General features: G+C 39.3%; 1 protein-coding gene across 17 annotated transcripts in view; it reads left to right on the top strand.

The window, feature by feature from the left end:
* The window catches only part of CELF1 (CUGBP Elav-like family member 1), a 69,322-nt gene that overhangs the window by 34,874 nt on the left and 16,787 nt on the right, over positions 1-17,661 (top strand). For 9 of the 17 annotated variants that reach the window (XR_005105236.1, XM_037394139.1, XM_037394137.1 and 6 more), the window contains 8 exons: positions 2,872-3,006; positions 3,193-3,272; positions 3,656-3,817; positions 5,224-5,305; positions 8,281-8,409; positions 14,984-15,097; positions 15,277-15,462; positions 16,233-16,376. Coding sequence is in view for 16 of the 17 variants with exons in the window: in XM_037394139.1 (XP_037250036.1) it covers positions 2,872-3,006; positions 3,193-3,272; positions 3,656-3,817; positions 5,224-5,305; positions 8,281-8,409; positions 14,984-15,097; positions 15,277-15,462; positions 16,233-16,376 (1,032 nt within the window). In the remaining variant the exon portion in view is untranslated. The remainder of the gene's footprint in view (positions 1-2,871; positions 3,007-3,192; positions 3,273-3,655; positions 3,818-5,223; positions 5,306-8,280; positions 8,410-14,983; positions 15,098-15,276; positions 15,463-16,232; positions 16,377-17,661) is intronic. The other 8 variants (XM_037394141.1, XM_037394140.1, XM_037394148.1 and 5 more) reach the window with 7 other exon arrangements.

Below are 17,661 nucleotides of genomic sequence, written 5' to 3'. Positions count from 1 at the left end.
TGCTATGGTTGATACCCTAGAGGGAAGGGATGCCATCCGGAGGGACTTTGACAGGCTTAGACAGGTGGGCCCCTGCAAACCTTATGCAGTTCAACAAGGCCAGGTGCAAGGTCCTGCGTGTGGGTCAGGGCAATCCCAAACCATGTATACAGGCTGGGCAGTGAGTGGATTGAGAGCAGCCCTGTGGAGAAAGACTTGGGGGTATTGGTGGATGACAAACTGAACATAAGCTGGCAATGCGCGCTTGCGGTCCAGAAAGTCAGTCATGTCATGGGCTGCATCAAAAGAAGGGGTAATAGGTCAAGATTCTCCCCTTCTGCTCTGCTCTGGTGAGACCTGGAGTACTGTGTTCAGCCCTGGGGCTCCCAGCGTAAGACAGACGTCGACCTGCTCAAGCAGGTCTAGAGGAGGGCCATGAAGATGATCAGAGGGCTGGAGCACCTCTGCTATGAGGACAAGCTGAAAGAATTGGAATTGTTAAGCCAGAAGAAGAGAACGCTCTGGGGAGAACTTACTGCAGCATTCCAGTACTTAGAGGGGCCTACAGGAAAGATGGGGAGGGATTCTTTATCAGGGAGTATAGTGACAGGATGGGGGTAACAGTTTTAAACTGAGTAAGAGTAGATTTTTTATTAGACACAAGGAAGAAATTTTTTATGGTGAGGGTGGTGAGGCACTGGCGCAGGCTGCCCAGAGCACCTGTGGATGCCCCATCCCTGGCAGTGCTCAAGGCCAGGCTGGATGGGGCTTTGAGCAACCTGGTCTAGTGGAAGGTGTCCCTGCCGGTAGTGGAGGAGTTGGAACTAGACAACCTTTAGGGTCCCTTCAGACCCAAACCGTTCTGTGATTCTATGAAATCTAGAAATGCTTTTTCAAGTGCTTGGCCAATTTGAAGCAAGGCCTGTTGCAGCTAGGGTGAGAGCCAAAGCTGCTGCTTGTAGTATACAATAGAGATTGAGAACTCTCAACAGTTCAGTAGAGCAAAAACTAAATATTTCTGCACACCAGCCATTTCAGATGGATTAAGATATTTAGCATCTACCGCTGGGGTAAATGATCATTTATTCCTGTGATTTCCATCATGAGTTTATATATGCACATACATGCATGTTCAGGTGGGTGGGTGTGTGTCTATATTGTTGCAAGATAAGCAAAGGAAGTGTTTCAGCCTTTCTAGGCTTGGCTGAATTTTAATTTCTTCATTTACCATGGTTACTATAAGATTAGCGTTGCATCATGGTGAAGATAATCCTGGTTCCAGAAAGCTTATGTCTTAAGATAATTGAAAACAGAAGATGGGATATACAGGTAACATATAGTAGGAGTAATTCCATCTGCAGATTCTTCCGTGTGGATACAGGACATGTCTCTGTGTAAATATGTAGAAAGTAGTAATTCTTTTGAAGTATTGTTGGGAAAACAGAATAGGTTCTCTAAACATAAATTGATTTTGCATTGTGCACACACACACCCCATACGCACACAGAAATACCCTGGGAAAATAATTGAAAGAAGAAAAAAGTAATTGAATTTTAGGGTGACAGTTCTGAGGATATTATGTCGTTATGAGTCTTATTAAAAGATGTAGGGGAAAAGACAAATAAGAAAGTGTCAGTTACAGAAGTATTTTTAACTTGCCATTAATAAAAGGTATTCTGGATCTCTTGAACTAAAATGGATTACAAAAAGTATTTGAAAGCAGCTTTCTGCTCTAAGAGATTGAAAGTGAACTGGGTACAACATTAAGATTTAATAGTCAGTTTAAGTCATGTCAGCTGGAATAGTTTAGAATTTTCCCCTTCAACACTGTAGAAGGCTCAGCAAATAAGTTGATTTCACTTCACCATGGCACTAAATAGGAGAAGACTTTCTCTCCTGAAGCTTGAAATTCTGCTACAGCCTTCATCATATTATATTTTATATTGCGCTGAATGTTGTATTTGCAAACTGGTTTATATTTCCTAATGGTATTCTGCATAATTTGCGTCATCCTTTAAAAGCAAGTATTTCAGAGTTGATAAGCAACCTTAAATAAGTAAAACAAGACATATAAAGGTCTGCTCTGGATTTGAGATTACCCCACTCACTTAGGTGACCTTAAACTGACATTAGTAACCACTAACTGAAAAGTTTAAGAAAAATATCTTTTGTTTTTAAATAGTCTGCACACTGAAAGGTATTCTTCAACAGTAGTGTATTTAGTAGCATCAGCACTTAGAGGCAAGATACAGTAGCACACAGTCCAATGTTCTGATTTCAGGTGTTATTTTCATGCTTTTGGTACAGATCAGAATGGATGAATCTAAAACAGAACTAAAAATGTTCTGTTTTAGCAACTGCTGTTGCTTCCACTGTTGAGACAGGAGCGTGAGGAAGTAGGCAGATCTGAATTTTAGTGATTAGCCTGATAAAGAGGCTAGAAAAGCTTTCTGCAGCTCACTTGCTTGTTTAGATGCAGTTAGGTATGCTGGTAATCTAAACATAGAAAAAGGTAGAGGAGAAAGGATGAAAATAGTCCCATAAAATACATACAGATTTTCTCTCACTCACCAGGAACTGAATGTAGAAGGTTCAGGGAAGTGCTGAATCTGATATGTTTTTTTCCTTTTCTTACATTTTTGCAGTTCACAGGCTTGCAAGGGAGAAACAGTAGCAAAATGTAAACTTAAAACAGGCATTCTTCAGGTTCGTTGAGGTCTCTCATATGCATCCTCTTAAACTGAAGAGATTCTGTTACTGGGAATCTGGTTTTGACAAGCCCCTACCCTAAATACCGGGGAAATAACTGCAGCTGATGGAAGAGACTTGAAAAAATAAGATCTAGTGAGCACATATTTGCTGGTAATAACTCTTTATCTTTTGATTTCTTAGCAGTAGAAGATAGGAAGTTGTTTATTGGAATGATATCCAAGAAGTGCAATGAAAATGATATCCGAGTGATGTTCTCCCCCTTTGGGCAGATTGAAGAATGCAGGATATTACGGGGCCCAGATGGCCTGAGCCGAGGTAAGCAGGAAGCTTTTCTGACAGTTAAAGGTTCTCCACTGGGTGCTCCCTTTCATAACTCGGGTGCCATTTCAGCTCTTTCTTTGATTCTCCCCGCCCCACTGCCACCAGCATCTTAATTTCTTTATTCATCCCAGTAATTGCAGATGTAGTGAATGCCTTGGTTCATTTTTGTTCTTTCCCCAGGTTGTGCATTTGTGACTTTTACAACAAGAGCCATGGCACAAACAGCGATCAAAGCAATGCACCAAGCACAAACTATGGAGGTAAAACAAGTTAGTGGGTGTCAGGAGAAGATGTAATTTGTCAGGCAGACGCTATGAAGTTTGGAGGACTAGAGAGCAGAGAGGACGAGAAAGTGCAGTGTGTGTTTCTTCACCAATAGTAGTCCTGGACCTTTGTGTTTGTTCCACTCCTGTTATTAGAGCTCAAGATACATACTTCAGAGAAAATAACAAAATACAAAATAGAATTAAAAGCAAATGAGATTTTGAACCTTTACTGAAATGTTCTGTTTGAATATATATTTGTATGTATGTGTGCGTGCATGTGGGGGGATGGGAATGCTTTCAGTGACTGGGTCTTAATGCAGTATTTCTGTGACTGCTGTGGATAGCAAGTATGTAATTGTTTGAATTGCTGTTTGCAGGGTTGCTCTTCTCCCATTGTGGTAAAATTTGCAGACACGCAGAAGGACAAAGAGCAGAAACGAATTGCTCAGCAACTCCAGCAACAAATGCAACAGATCAGTGCTGCCTCAATATGGGGAAATCTGGCTGGTCTCAACACACTTGGACCCCAGTACTTAGCAGTGAGTTTCTGATTTGGCTTCTTTTCATTTCTTCAGGGATTATAGTGTCTGACTGTCTTGTAGTGTTTAATGTACTGGTTTTAGAAGGCTCCTGATAGATAGGAGTAGGGCTTTTAATCCCCATCTGTGGATGGAGGAGGCTGAAATTAAGTTAGGTGCTAACAGCTAGTCAGGATACATTTAAGTGAGGATCCCAGCCCCCCAGTAGCTGTAACCCTAATTATTGAAACTTTTTTTTCCTGTCTTCTGTAGAATGACTTTGTACGGGGAAGATTTTCTTCGTATGTTATGGCCTCAGTGTTTATCCATATAAATGTCCTTTTTGTGTCTCTCTGACATAGTTCTTGTATTCCTCTTCCATTTTTCCTTTTTCAGCCTCTAGTTCTGTTATCCCCTTCCAGTGAAACTTAGAACAGTACTTGGTGCTGTCCAAATAGAAAAGGTGATCAGCTTGGAAGCAACAAGCAGCTGACAGCACACAGTAACAAACAAAACAAAAAAGACCAAATAACAAACCAAAAAAAAAAAAACCAAAACACCCAAAACAAAACCCTACAGAAAATAGAGAGAAGCTACTCTCCTTAGCAGAAATGACACAACAGAAGGTAGTCTGCTGTTTTGACAGTGATTTTAGTTGGTTTTGGTATGTCCCTGAAGGGTGAACTTTTCATAACTGATGTGTTCTGCCTCATGCCAGAGTAGTATGAGAACTGTATTCATGCCATGTAAGGTCTGGGGAATAGAAAAGGAAACTTATATCTCATTTTTGATACGGTGTACTGTTGAAGTGGAGGTATTCCCTCTTTTACTGCTGCTTTAGGTTTGATAGATTGGAATTTTTAGTAACAACACCTATTTAGTGCAGAAAGGAATAGGAAATTCCTTTGAACAGCTTCTGAGCTGAGGCTTGAAGTTTTTCTCATGGCTGCTGTGGTTGAGGAGAGCTGAGGGGGTTCCCTCTCATGGTGCCTCTCTGGTTTTGATATGGCATTGCCATTTTGTCCTTACAGTGTCAACTGTAAAGTGTGGCTTGATGTAGTGTATCCATAGGGGTGATAATCCTGCCTGAGTGCTTTGAATAGTTCTCTCTCACTACTGATTCTACTGTTTTTGTCTTGATGTATTAGCTATAAACTTCCTTGAGCATTGATTATGTTGACTGAAGAAAGCATTGTGCTGTTGCTTTGGCTGCAATGTGATGCATGGGCGACATGGATTTTCACTGTGGTGGTGCTCTGGCTGTGTTGTGTAAGGGGCACTCTCTTTATGCTTTGCTACGATATGGTGCATGGGCAGTGGGAATTCCCTTTGAGACGGCACTCTGGCTGTGGTGTGATGCAGTTTCTCCCAGAAGCAGAGCCAGCCCTCACTCTCACTCTTGTTTTGTTTTTTGGTGTAATGTCTAGCTTTATTTGCAGCTCCTTCAGCAGACAGCAGCTGCGTCTTCTGGGAACCTGAACACATTGAGCAGCCTCCACCCAATGGGAGGTGAGTTTTTTTCCACCAGAAGACAAATTCAGTGCCAAAGAAAAGAGGAGGAGGGTAGAGAAGGTAGCCAAAAGGCTGTAGACACATTAACCTTATTTGAAATAAGTAGTCCCGAGTTTACCCACTTCTTTGGAATCCTGTGCTACAAGTCTGGATGTTCCTTCTTAATCTTAGTTACCCACTGTCCATGAGGTAAGTTGTGATATGCTGATAATCTCCCCTACCTCTGGCATTTAAAATTATCTTCCCTTATGGGTACAGAAAGATGTCTCTGTATGTTTATTTTCATCCAAACAGGTGCATATGTGAAGCATTGTGTTTTCAAGTAAGCACTGATGCATGTATTTTAGTGATAATGGATTCTGAGGTTTCCTGTTTAAAATTCTTTGTTCTAAATACATCAAAATTGAAAATGCAATGTTGTTAAGAATGTGAACTAGCCCTTCATTCAGTTTTTTTTTAATTCTTTCATTTGAATTAAGATTAATTGCACCATTACTGTTAAAGAAATACCAGTTTAATAGGTATGAGCCAAATTCCTTGCTGTGGACTGCTAGTCAGAATATTCACAAAGTATAGTAGTACTGGGGCTGCAAATCCCTTTTGTCTTCACAGGGTGGGGAATAATAAAGCATGTTAGTAACTCCATTCACCACATTCTTTAAAACTATAGGTTTTGATACCGAACACTAACCTTTAAAATTGCCTCCTGGAGTTATACAGTAGTTTGCAATATTACATACCCTGTTTGTGCAGAGGTTGATCTAAAAGTGTTAAGCATCTTTGTACATCTGACTTGTGTTGGTACACCCATCAGTAACAATTACAAGCTTTTGCAAAGTGTAGTGTTTTCAATTGTAAGAACTTTGATTCATACTTGAGGTTGAGTCTAACCTTAGCTCCGTTTTTTTTTTTGTGTGTGTTAGACCTTTTCAGAGTTCTTAGATCTAAGACCTTTTTCAAAAGCAATTTTTTGAAAATTAGTTTCACCAATATCCATTGTGGTGGTGATGTATAATAGATCTTGTTACACACATGATACTGGTTTTCCCCCTCTTGTCTGTTTAAAAACAAATGGTAATAAAGGAGAAAAACAGTGCAGTAGTTCATATTGTTACTGCAGTAAGGACTGGGGAAGGGGTTAACTAGCTGAGGTCGGCTGTGAAGTTTCTAGGGTAATTCTGTCTTCACTATTTACAAAAAACACCTGAAAAATTGGTAACTCAGATGTATAAATAGCATGTTGCATGGTGTTTTGAAAGAATTATTCCAAGTCTGTGATTCCTCACAGAAAGTGTTTTAGTTTCAAAGCCCTGTTAGTATCTCAGCTGATGGCTGTTCTTGAAATTCATGGAAAGAAAAATTAAGCAGGTAATTGGATCCCAAACTATATCAGACTTTGTAGACAAAATTTAATCTTGACCCTGTTTGGGAGCAGATGGGAAAACAATGTGATGACAAGAGGACAGGTGCAGTTGGCACATGCCAAACTGCTTCAGAAAGGAAGCAAGCTGCTCTGTTCCTCACTAGCTCTAACACTTGCACTTTTAACCCTCTGTAGCACAATAAAAACAAAAAATACAACTTTTGGTTTAAACTTTATTTACTAACATAAAAGCATGAAGGCAGAATCTTCTTGTTTCAGGCACTAAATATGATTAGGGAAACAGATCCCATCACAAAGAGAAAACAACTGGAAAAGATTAAAAAAAAAAGTGTACTATACTAAAGGTGGTAGAAGTTTTTTAGAAAATAGTTTATACTGCATTGTCACTTACATTCTTATGTTGTCTGTTTACATACTTAAATTACGAACCTGAGATTTTAATTATTTGAGAAGTGTGCTTTGTCACAAAGTACTTCTGAGCATCCAAAAGATGAGGTGCCATGTCTGCCTAGGATGTTTCAATGCTGTTATACGAATGGTGATCAATTGAATTTTGGTTTTAATTTTGTAGGGAAGAATTAGTATGGATTTTCTGAAGTCAGATGAAAAGAGGAAGAATTTTTAGAATAAGCAAAGGTGGAGACAAGAAAGGGAATTAAGGGAGAAGGGAAGAGAGGCAGAATTGGAGGAATGGAGCTAGCCTACCAAAGGATGGCTAAAATACAGAATTCAGAAGACCAATACCAATGATAATACCGTGGCAGGAGAAGTGGGCAAACTACAGGGTCAGTACTGACCAAATGGTTTCATTTAAACATTGTGACTCAAAATTAAGGTGAGTCAGATGAGTAAATTGACCAGTAAAACTTTGTCCACACAAGGATACCTTCCTCCCCCTCCAATATTCCTGGCTTCTTACCCAAACATTCCTAATATTTCCCATTTTCCTTACCAGTTCTGTTTGACCACCTGACTAGCCTACACATACACTGGGTGATCTTGTGGTCAGGAGCTGCCAGTTAACATTGTCTCGTAATTGCCTGTTGCTTGTTGGCTGCCAAGGGGACCAAACCGAATGTGCTGATATTCAGCTGATGGTGGGTTAAAGATGTGACTTTGTGGCCACTGTGGTATGTAGGCCTTCTTGAAAGAGTTCTGCAGTTATTGCTGTTCCCATACAAAGACAATGAAAGGGACATGAAAGGAAATTAAGTTATTGGCCTGGTGTTGAGACAAGCTCTGTAGCAGATGAGCTGTCACACCCTGGCTCGACTCTCAGTTAAAGCTGCTATGCTTTTGTGACTGGAGAGAACACTGCTTGAAAATTTTTGTACTCTGGAGTCTACATCTGGGATCATGACTACCTGATCTTTTACTGAAACTCATCTATCTGAGCAAAGAAAAACTTATTTTTTTTTTCGTTACAGCAAGGAATCACAGTGTAGAAAAGATCAGTAATATTAAGCCTGTTGGTTTTAAGCTCCTTCCTATTACTCACTTGTGATGTGCTGAAGTTGCTGGATCTGTTAAGCTCGGGTGATGGTGGCTATTATAGGAGAAACTCTGTGCATTCTTCAATGTGTTGCAGGACTGAATGCGATGCAATTACAGAACCTGGCTGCATTAGCAGCTGCGGCCAGCGCAGCTCAGAACACACCGAGTGGTACTGCTGCGCTCACTTCCTCCAGCAGTCCCCTGAGTGTGCTCACCAGCTCAGGTAAGAGACTGCCTATGCTGTAGTGGGTTATGACATGGGTTGCCTTAGGGGTCATTTCAGGATAGGTGCCATCTGTTTTGTCTGTCCCTTTTTGTCACTTTGATGTCGATTCTTTAATAATCAGTTTTACTGGTGGATCCACTGGCCTTTGTTTAGGGTAAGCATCTTTGCCATCAGCAAAGGCTTTTTTGCCTGCTGTGTTCCTTCTTCCAAATGGTCAGATTAATTCAGAGTAACAAGAATTTTTGAGGTCGTCATGAAACAGAAAGGTAGGCGACCTCTTTCCAGTCATGTTATTACAATTAAACAATGCTTGGTTTATCTGTGGTTTTAGGCAGGTACCGTGGCAAATGTACCCTGTTCCCCTGGACGTGGAGGTAGAAGATGCCTTAAGCATGAAGTAATGCATTCTGTACTCTAGAACAGTGTAGTTTATATTCCTCTAGCATTAATGAAGACAGAGATACTCTAACAACCTCATAGATGTAGAATAAACAGACCCTTAGCACATTTATTGGGAAGTGGTTGGTTGTCTAGAACTGAATGTCTGAGTTGCACAGAAAAATCAGTGTCTTGCTCTCTGGAGGAGGGCAGCGGGGGAGTTGTTTGTGGGTGGCTTTGGTTTTGTGGGTTTGGGGGTTTGGTTTGTTTGGGTTTGGGGTTTGTTTTTTTTTCACTTTAGGGTCTGTATATTACCCAGAGAGGCTAAAATGTCCAAGTAGTGTTCTTTTGCTGCCTTATTGTTAAATGTGACCATTAAATGCAACAAATAAGAAAACAAAAATAAATTAAATTATGCTTACATCAGACATGCTCAGTTTTTACCACAAATGAGGATCACTATCCTACTCAGTTATTTGTATCCTATTTTCATTTATTTCTAAATCCTGACATGGGAAGAGAGACGCTATATTTTCAGGGTGTTAGTTTTCCAGCATCTGTGGCGTGGCATGTGGGTTTGACTTTGTTTTTTCTGTTTGTCATGAAAAACCAAATTGCATATCCAATTTTGAAATCCAGCCTACAAGGCTGACATCTTCACATGTGATTGTGAGAGACCAAAGGGGGTTGGGGAGTGTTTGAAATTTCCACAGGTAGCTTTTTTTATTGTGTAGGAGGACCAAGGAGCTGGACTAAGAGCTCGTAAAGAGATTACAAGGAAAAGCTGTTTAGAAAACCTTATGTCACATGATCAGGAGTTAAACCATGGGTGCTTTGCAGAGTTTTCTACTTAGAGAAATCCCCAAGAAAGAATCCAGTTCAAAGAGTGTTCTGTTGCTGGACAGGTTTGCTTTTTTTACATAAAAACTGTGGTCAGCAATTCATGAAGATTAACATTTCAAAATTTATCTTGAGTCCCAGCTATGGTATCCTATAATGTAAAAAAAACAAAACAAACAACCCAACACACAACACCCAAAAGAAAAAAAAATAACCAAAGCTAGAGTTGAAGCTATAGAAGATCTGCATTTATAACCCACTAATGCTTCTTCATCATAGGGGAAACATGAAGGTGAATGTATCTGAGAGCTTCTCCCGTATTTCCTCATGCAGTAGCAGAGCTGGAATTGTCAGGTTACAATTTGCTGTGACTGGCATTTAGAATTAAGATTTCCTTGTTGGTGCTCTCATCTACTGACAGGAGCAAGTTTGTTTTCTGATTTGTTGAGGCGGGGAAAGGGACTGGCAGGTTGTGAAGTTCAAATGTCAGATGTGCTAGAAAAGGCAGAGACAGCCTCTTCTCAGGAGTGTACATGAAAGCACAAGGGCAATGGGCACAAGTTGCAACAAAGAAAATTCTGACTGGATATGAAAGAAAAATAAAATTAATGGTGCGAGTGATTAAGCTGAGGAGCCCTGGTGCCAGAGGTGCTGTGGAATCTGCCATCATTTCAGAGATTGAGAATGCAACTAGAAAGGACCCTGAAGAGGCTGACCTAACTCAGAGGTTAGACCAGCTGGGAGAAGACCACTAGACTAGATGATCCACACAGGTCCCTTTCAACTGAAGTTCTGCTACTATTGTGTGATTCTTTAGGACTGGTTTCCCTTCTGTGTTTTTTGGCTGTTCCACAGCACTCTGCAGGTTACTTTTGCCTTGATGAGAGGCGTATCTCGGGACTCTGTTCTGCTATGATCAATGCTGGTGGAGGGGCTTACAGGGTGGTAAGCGTAGTTCATTTTTAATTATCTTCTGTGCTGAATCCAGACAGCTTTCTGGTTGCCAGTCATACTAATAAATTATTATGTGTCAACAATCAAGTACTCATGATGGGTTATTTGAATTAATATCCTATACAGAGGTATCAGTTCACTTTTCACAGGCTTATAACATGAAGCAGTCACTGTTGCATTGCTCTTTAAATTTAATTTCAAGTATAATTTTAAAAGAGTAGTGATTAGCTCTGTGCAAAAGAAGTAAGTTCTGGAGGATATGTGGTCTGTACATAGTAACTAACACCAAACTGAAATGATTTCAGTGCTTTTCATCAGAGGTGTGAATGTTTTACCTTTTAAAACCATACTTAAATTGTGGGAAGGGGAAGCCTCATTGTGAACAGACAGCATTCAGTCTCATGATACTTCCTGTAATTATACAGTTTAACTCTTTAAACTAGCTATTATAAAAGCAAACTTGAAATTCTCTTTTGATTAATACTTATGTGTGCATTCGCATAGAAGGCTATTGGACTTCACACATTCAGAGCATCCCTCCGGAACCATACCTAGACCTTGAAAAAGCTCAGTATATAGCTGTTCCATACCGTGTGTTAGTAAATGCCTTCTTGTCTGTGGGACATATGGCAACATCTACTGTGATAACCTCTTAAACCGAACTGCAGATGAGATGACTACCGGCTTGACTTCTATCCATCTGTCATCCAAATGTTCACCTGATGCTTATTTGGACATCTCTCCCAGATTGTCCTCAAACTGCATAGTTGGCGAAAAAATCCAGACAGTCATTATGTGTAGTTACTTTTTTTTATTTTCTTTCATCTGCACTGATAAATTTTGTGTTTGGGGAACTGGGAAGTCCACCCTGCAGTCTGTGAAGTACAGATAGGTTGCATGTCAGAATGGTTGAGCTCGGAGGTGGTGGTGAGTGTATTGTTTTGCTGTCTTCCTACTCGTTTCAGGTGATTTTTTGAGATACTTCCAAACAGTATTGTGTATTTTAATGTAGAATAGGATGGAGTAAAACCTTCAACCTTGCAATAAAGCAACTGTTCTTTGGAACTGAACAGACCTCTGCTGTATCCACCTATAGGTAATTCATGTTACAGAGACCATGGCCTTAAACTCATTTAAACAGCTAGCTTGTGAAAAGGACGTTCAAGAAAATATTACAGAAGTATCTCAGGATTGGAGTGTCTTGTCTGCCATCTTTTTCGCTCGAACATCAATAAAGAGTTGTCTGCTCCATAGCAAAATAGAATGGTTGCCAAAGCTGATGTATGTTTCCATTTCTCATCCTTTCAAAGGCAAGCATCAAAGGTCCAGCAAAGACTAGGTAACTTTCCTGGCTTTAGTGTGTCCAGCAAAATTGTTTTCAGAGAGATCATAGTCTGTCTTCATTTGCTGGAACTAAGTCTCGTACAGTTCAGTCACATTCGTTGCCTGAATTTTAGTGCTCTTTAGCTCATTGCTTGGATGCTAGTTGAGTGAATTAGAACAGAATTACTGTTCCCTCAGTTTACCTGGTAATTGATGTCTAAGTTTCATTATTTTTCATAGCTATTCTTCACTACGTATTCAGTTTTCTGAAAACCTTTTCAAGTAACTCTTAGAGTTAGCCTTTTTGACTAGATACAACTTAGAAGATAGATCTAAGAAAACATAACCTCAATAGCAAGCGGAAAAAAAACAACCACCCACCCAAACCAGCAAGAAACAATGTTAAGAATGAGGGATGGAGTAATGAACATGTATAAAGCTATGTTGGTTTTCTGTCCCCATTACTGTGTGCCGTTTTCTGAATCTAAAATAATACACATAAAAAACCCAGAAGAACAGAAGGGATGACTAGAACTGTGGAACACCTTCCCTATTTAGGAGCAGTGAGGGAGCCTGAAAAATAGAGGACTGACATTGGAGGAGGATATATGATTGAAGTCTACAAATGTATTAGTGTTGTGATGAAGATGTATGGGGAAAGACCAGTCCTTAGATATTCTGCAAGGATTACAGAATATCAGGTGAAGTTGTCAGCTGACAGTTCAAAAATAACAGCTATTTTTTTGTATAGTGCATGATTAAATTGTAGAACTCATGCCTTAGAACATAGTAGAGTCAAATAATTTGGTGTTACTGAAATTAACGAATGAAAATCATAACTTTGATAGAGACATTCCCCTTGGCTGAAACAATCCTAGATTTGCAAATTGTTGTACTGAGATAGATATATATAGAGAGATATATAGAGATATATATAAAATATACCTAGGAAGTATTCCTTTGTAATTGCCCTGTGTTTCTGCTCTGCTGTCACTATCTGCCTTTAGTCGTCATCAGAAATGGAGTGCTGACTTGGTACAGTAATTCCTATATACATATGATAAAATAAACCAAACAATGTTAAATTTTCTTGGTGTCTAAAGTACTAAAGCATTCCTTGTTTTGCTTAGAGATTTCTGATAAAGTCAGCTAAACTAAAATAACTGTGTGCAGCTTTTTTAGCGGTTTAATTTCTTTAAAATCACCACTTTTTTAAAGTAGGGAAGGCATCCATTCTCTCTTTTACTTTGCTTTCTAGCATTGGCTTCATTCTTTTTTTCCCATACCACTACTATTTTGTTGTGGGGTGTGGTTTGGGTTTTTTTTTTTAATGGTGTTCTCATCTGTCAAATGTGTCTTTTTATATTATGCAGGTTAGCAATGAAGCATTGCAGAAACAAGTGGTATTCTCAAATTGAGACAGCTGTATCATTTCTGAGCACTGGATTTTATTCAGCTAGCTGTGCTATTTTTTTCTGCGAACTTGAGGGTTATACTGTAACTTGTTCTCTATATTTTTCCAACATTTCCTATGCTGCTGATTATAAGATGGAAAGCGTCTCCTATTCTTCATAGTAAGCATCTTAAAATGTAGTTTGGGGCATTGTCTTTCAATTTCTGACTTAAGAATCTAGAACTTTTCATAGACGAGATTTGTCATTTCCTCTGTCGGTACAAAAACTAAACAGTGATACGAAGTACAGCTCCCTGGGTTCTCTTGCAGCTTTTGTTAGGTGCAGCTACTTTGGTTAGGACTCGTTAAGTAAGTTTGCTGTGTTCCATTTAAATAGCTACCATACTCTGCTCCAGCAGAGACTTTGTAGCACATATAGGAAGTGGTGAATATGTAGTGTGTGTGAATCTGCTTGAAAGATGCTAACAGTTCTTTTCGAAGTTTTAATCGATGTAGACAGCATAACTGAGAATCACAGAAACATGAAGGGAACTGAAAATGCCTGAATTTCAGTTCTTCTGTTACCCGCCTGGTCAGGCAAATAAATTCCTCTTGAAAGAAGACTACAGCATGCCTCCACAGCACCAGTCTTCAGTATCTTTTAATTTATAGAAGCTGTAAATATTTTCCTGTGCATCTTGTGCAGTAGGTTTAAACTTAACTGGGTTAATAGCAGTATACATAGCTTCTCATATTTACCTTTTTCGGTTTTCTTAGTCCACAAACCTGTAAGGAAGACCACTGCTATGTAAAATACTATTCTTTTCTTATTTTATCATGTCCATAATCTTTGTAGATGTCCTTAATTTGAACTTCTGTTTCTTTTGACGCACCAGCTTGGCAAGCTTTTTTTCTCATGGTTTTGATGTCTATTTCTGTAGAACTAACTCTGCCTGTTGTAGAATTTGGCATGTTGTATAAGCTGCTAGGTACTGTATCTGTAAACCTCTCTTCCTGAGTAAACGTTAGTTAAAGATATTGGTGGCACAGTCAACGGGATAGACGGTGTGTTTTGGATGTACATTTCAAGTCTTCTCTTGGCCCTAGCCCCAGCTGCTGCCACAGGATCTTGAATGGAAAATTATTTCATGTGTCAGAATAATCTGGGCATCTGCTGTTCCTGATCTGGCAGTATAGGAAAACCATATGTTTGGTTTGGCTGGAGCTTTCTTTAATGTCCCTAGTATCTATGTTTCAGGTCTTTTTCACCTTTTGTGGTGTTTCAAGGATAGATGTTAATATGTAGCAAGTGATTTCTACTTTAGTCAGCAGGAAACGGGCATTGCTGCTGGTCACTTTATGTTGAGGTACAAAGTTCAGCTAACATTCCTGTATTGTCTCAATCCTTAGGTGTCTTACAGTTAATGAAATTGTAATTTCTACAAAAGATGGGTGTTATGATGAAGTAGAATTTTTTAAAAAATGTAGGAAGGCATTAGAAGATACATAAGCAGTATGATCAATCAAATTGTGTGGGTTTGGGATTCTTTTGTTTTTGACATGAAGTATACCGTTTTGTCGTGATCAGTTCCTTACTAGCATTTTCTACAGAAATAACTTAATGAAGAATTTGAATTATCAGGACCAAAAAAATACTGAAGTTTAATTATCTTATTTTAATAGCAGGTTCCTCACCTAGCTCCAGTAGCAGCTCCTCTGTTAATCCAATGGCTTCTCTTGGAGCACTGCAGACACTGGCAGGGGCTACAGCAGGCCTCAATGTTAGCTCTTTAGCAGGTAAGCTACGTGTTGTGGTGGGTTGGGGGAATAGCTGATTATCATTTCTGAGGCTGTGCTGTTTCTGTAGGGGTTTCTTTCTGCTCCCTGCTTTTTGTAATAGTGAAGAGTTTTTGAAAGATAATTGGTCTGGCTCAGTGGAAGTACTCAGTCATCTTTATTCCCTCTTTGTTATACAGGAATGGCAGCCTTAAATGGAGGACTTGGCAGTGGTGGTCTTTCAAATGGGACAGGTAGCACAATGGAAGCCCTCACGCAGGCTTATTCTGGAATCCAGCAATATGCTGCTGCTGCATTGCCTACACTCTATAACCAGAGTCTCTTAACACAGCAGAGTATTGGTGCAGCAGGAAGTCAAAAAGAAGGTAGGCAGAAAGTTGTAGAAACAACCTGAGGGGTTTTTTTTTCAAAAGGGCAGGTTCAGCCCTTGCAGCTACCTTACCTGCAGAGCTTTTATTTGGCAGCGTTTTTATGAATGAAGTTACAGAACACAAAGAAGGAAAACCTATGAGGTCTCTCTGTTAAGGGCTGTCCAAAATAGTTTTTATACAGGAGGTTTCTCCCAGGCCTTGTCTAGTTTTAAATAATTAGTAATCGTACTCTTCCATTTTCTTAGTGGACAGGAGAGTTTGAGTCTGCAGCCTGATACATCCCACTGTCAGAGAATCAGTTGTGGCTTTGTTAATTTTGTTTTCTTGGTCCTCCGCCTCTTCCCACAGGCAGTTAATGCCAATCTGTTCACTCTTCAGATTCAGAATCAATTTAATATGTGAAGTAAAGAATGTAGGAATAAGTTTTCAGCAGACTGTAGGATGTTTAGATGTCAGATGAAAAGTAATGCGATTACTTACTTGTATTTTGTATTTGTACAATTTGTATGTGTAGTTTTGGCACAATGTGGAAATTACAAGCAAAAATGGTGAGAAAGAGCTAGAATTATTTGAATGATCAATCCCATCAAAGGGTCATGCTCATTTATTCTGGAATCAGGTACTCTACAGAAGTACAAACAGCAGTTTCATTGTTTTATCTAGAAAATTTGGCTTGAATGGCTCTTCCACACTTTTTTTTTTGTAAAGTGGGTGTATGTTATCCATGCTCTTTCTGAATTTATATTCCCGCTTGCTGTTTGAAGGTCCAGAGGGAGCCAATCTGTTTATCTACCATCTCCCCCAGGAGTTTGGGGATCAGGATCTGCTGCAGATGTTCATGCCATTTGGAAATGTTGTCTCTGCCAAGGTTTTCATTGACAAGCAGACCAATCTGAGCAAGTGTTTTGGTACGTTGAGTCTAATCATTTTACCTGTAGCAAGGTGACTTCTTCAGAGTCATGTCTTTTTCAGTATATTTTCTAGTCTAGCTTTTAAGTCAACTAGTGACTTTTTCTCTGTATTCCTAAAAAATAAACAAATCAGTCTGAACTCTTCTAGCACTGACCTGCATTTTCCTGATTTTCATTGTGACTTTTTGCTTCTCCTGATTTCATATTGTTATGCCTCATTATATTGTTTTGGCCCTAGATAATTCACTATGATTTGTGTTTGCAGACTGTAATCACAGTATAGTTCATCCTCTTCCCCCTTTCTGTCTTCACTAATTGTTTATGTTGCTGTATATACTACTTACTATGTTATCATTGTGAATTACTTCTGTTAATATTTTTGTATAGAATTGTTATGGCTGCCATATAGTGCAGGAGTATTTAACTCTGATGTTCTGTAAATGCTCTGAAGGCAATTTTTAAAGCTGCCTCCTAATTCTTGAAAACTTTGTAATAGTAAAACCATTTCAGTTGTTATTTACTACCTAACTTCGGTAGTAAACATCTTTTGTCCTAATTGTGTTCTGCTTGTTGTGTATTTAGATGGGAGGCATATGAGGGTGGAAGTGTATCCTAAAACTGTAAATCAACCTGTCATGCTACTGTTACTATCCAAACAGATTATTTTTCGTTAACTGCTAAAGTCTGATGACAGAAGAGCAAAGAACATATTCTTCCTTAGCTTGTGTAGTAGGAGGCTGTGTGTGTGGACTGAAAGATTCACGGTTTTAATTTCCTCACTTTGAAACCCCAGTGCAAGCACTTGTAGCATTTTTGTAGTGCTGTAAGCTCTCATGACTATTGTGATAGATGGAGATTTCTTGTGATGGAATAGGAGAGGTGAGCCTTTCTCTATGATTTTGATAGCTTTGTCCCTACATAATAGCATGTATTTTTTAGTATTTGAGCCAAAAGATGTGGACAATCTGATGCTTCATGAGAACACAAAAGTATGCTAAGCTTCAGGCTGTAACACCTGTGTATAGAATGATCTCCCCAGGTAGTGATGCTAGCCATTGACTGGAATTATTTAAAATGCGTTCTTTCAAAACCCTGGAGAAGTTTATTTTGAGGATACTGTTTGCCTGAGATGATATATAACTTCTTTTCATCTGAGAGAAACCTAAACATAATAGCGGTACAAGTTCTACACTGCCTTGACAGCTACTTCACTGGAAGCAAATCTACTCTCATATTGCCAAGAGGGCAATTTCAGTCTTTTATCTTTAATGAGCTTTCATAC

Source organism: Falco rusticolus, chromosome 7, assembly GCF_015220075.1.
Source record: "Falco rusticolus isolate bFalRus1 chromosome 7, bFalRus1.pri, whole genome shotgun sequence".
Taxonomy (NCBI): Eukaryota; Metazoa; Chordata; class Aves; order Falconiformes; family Falconidae; genus Falco; species Falco rusticolus.
The sequence above is the reverse complement of the archived record's forward strand: the minus strand, read 5'-3'. Positions and strand labels throughout refer to the sequence as shown.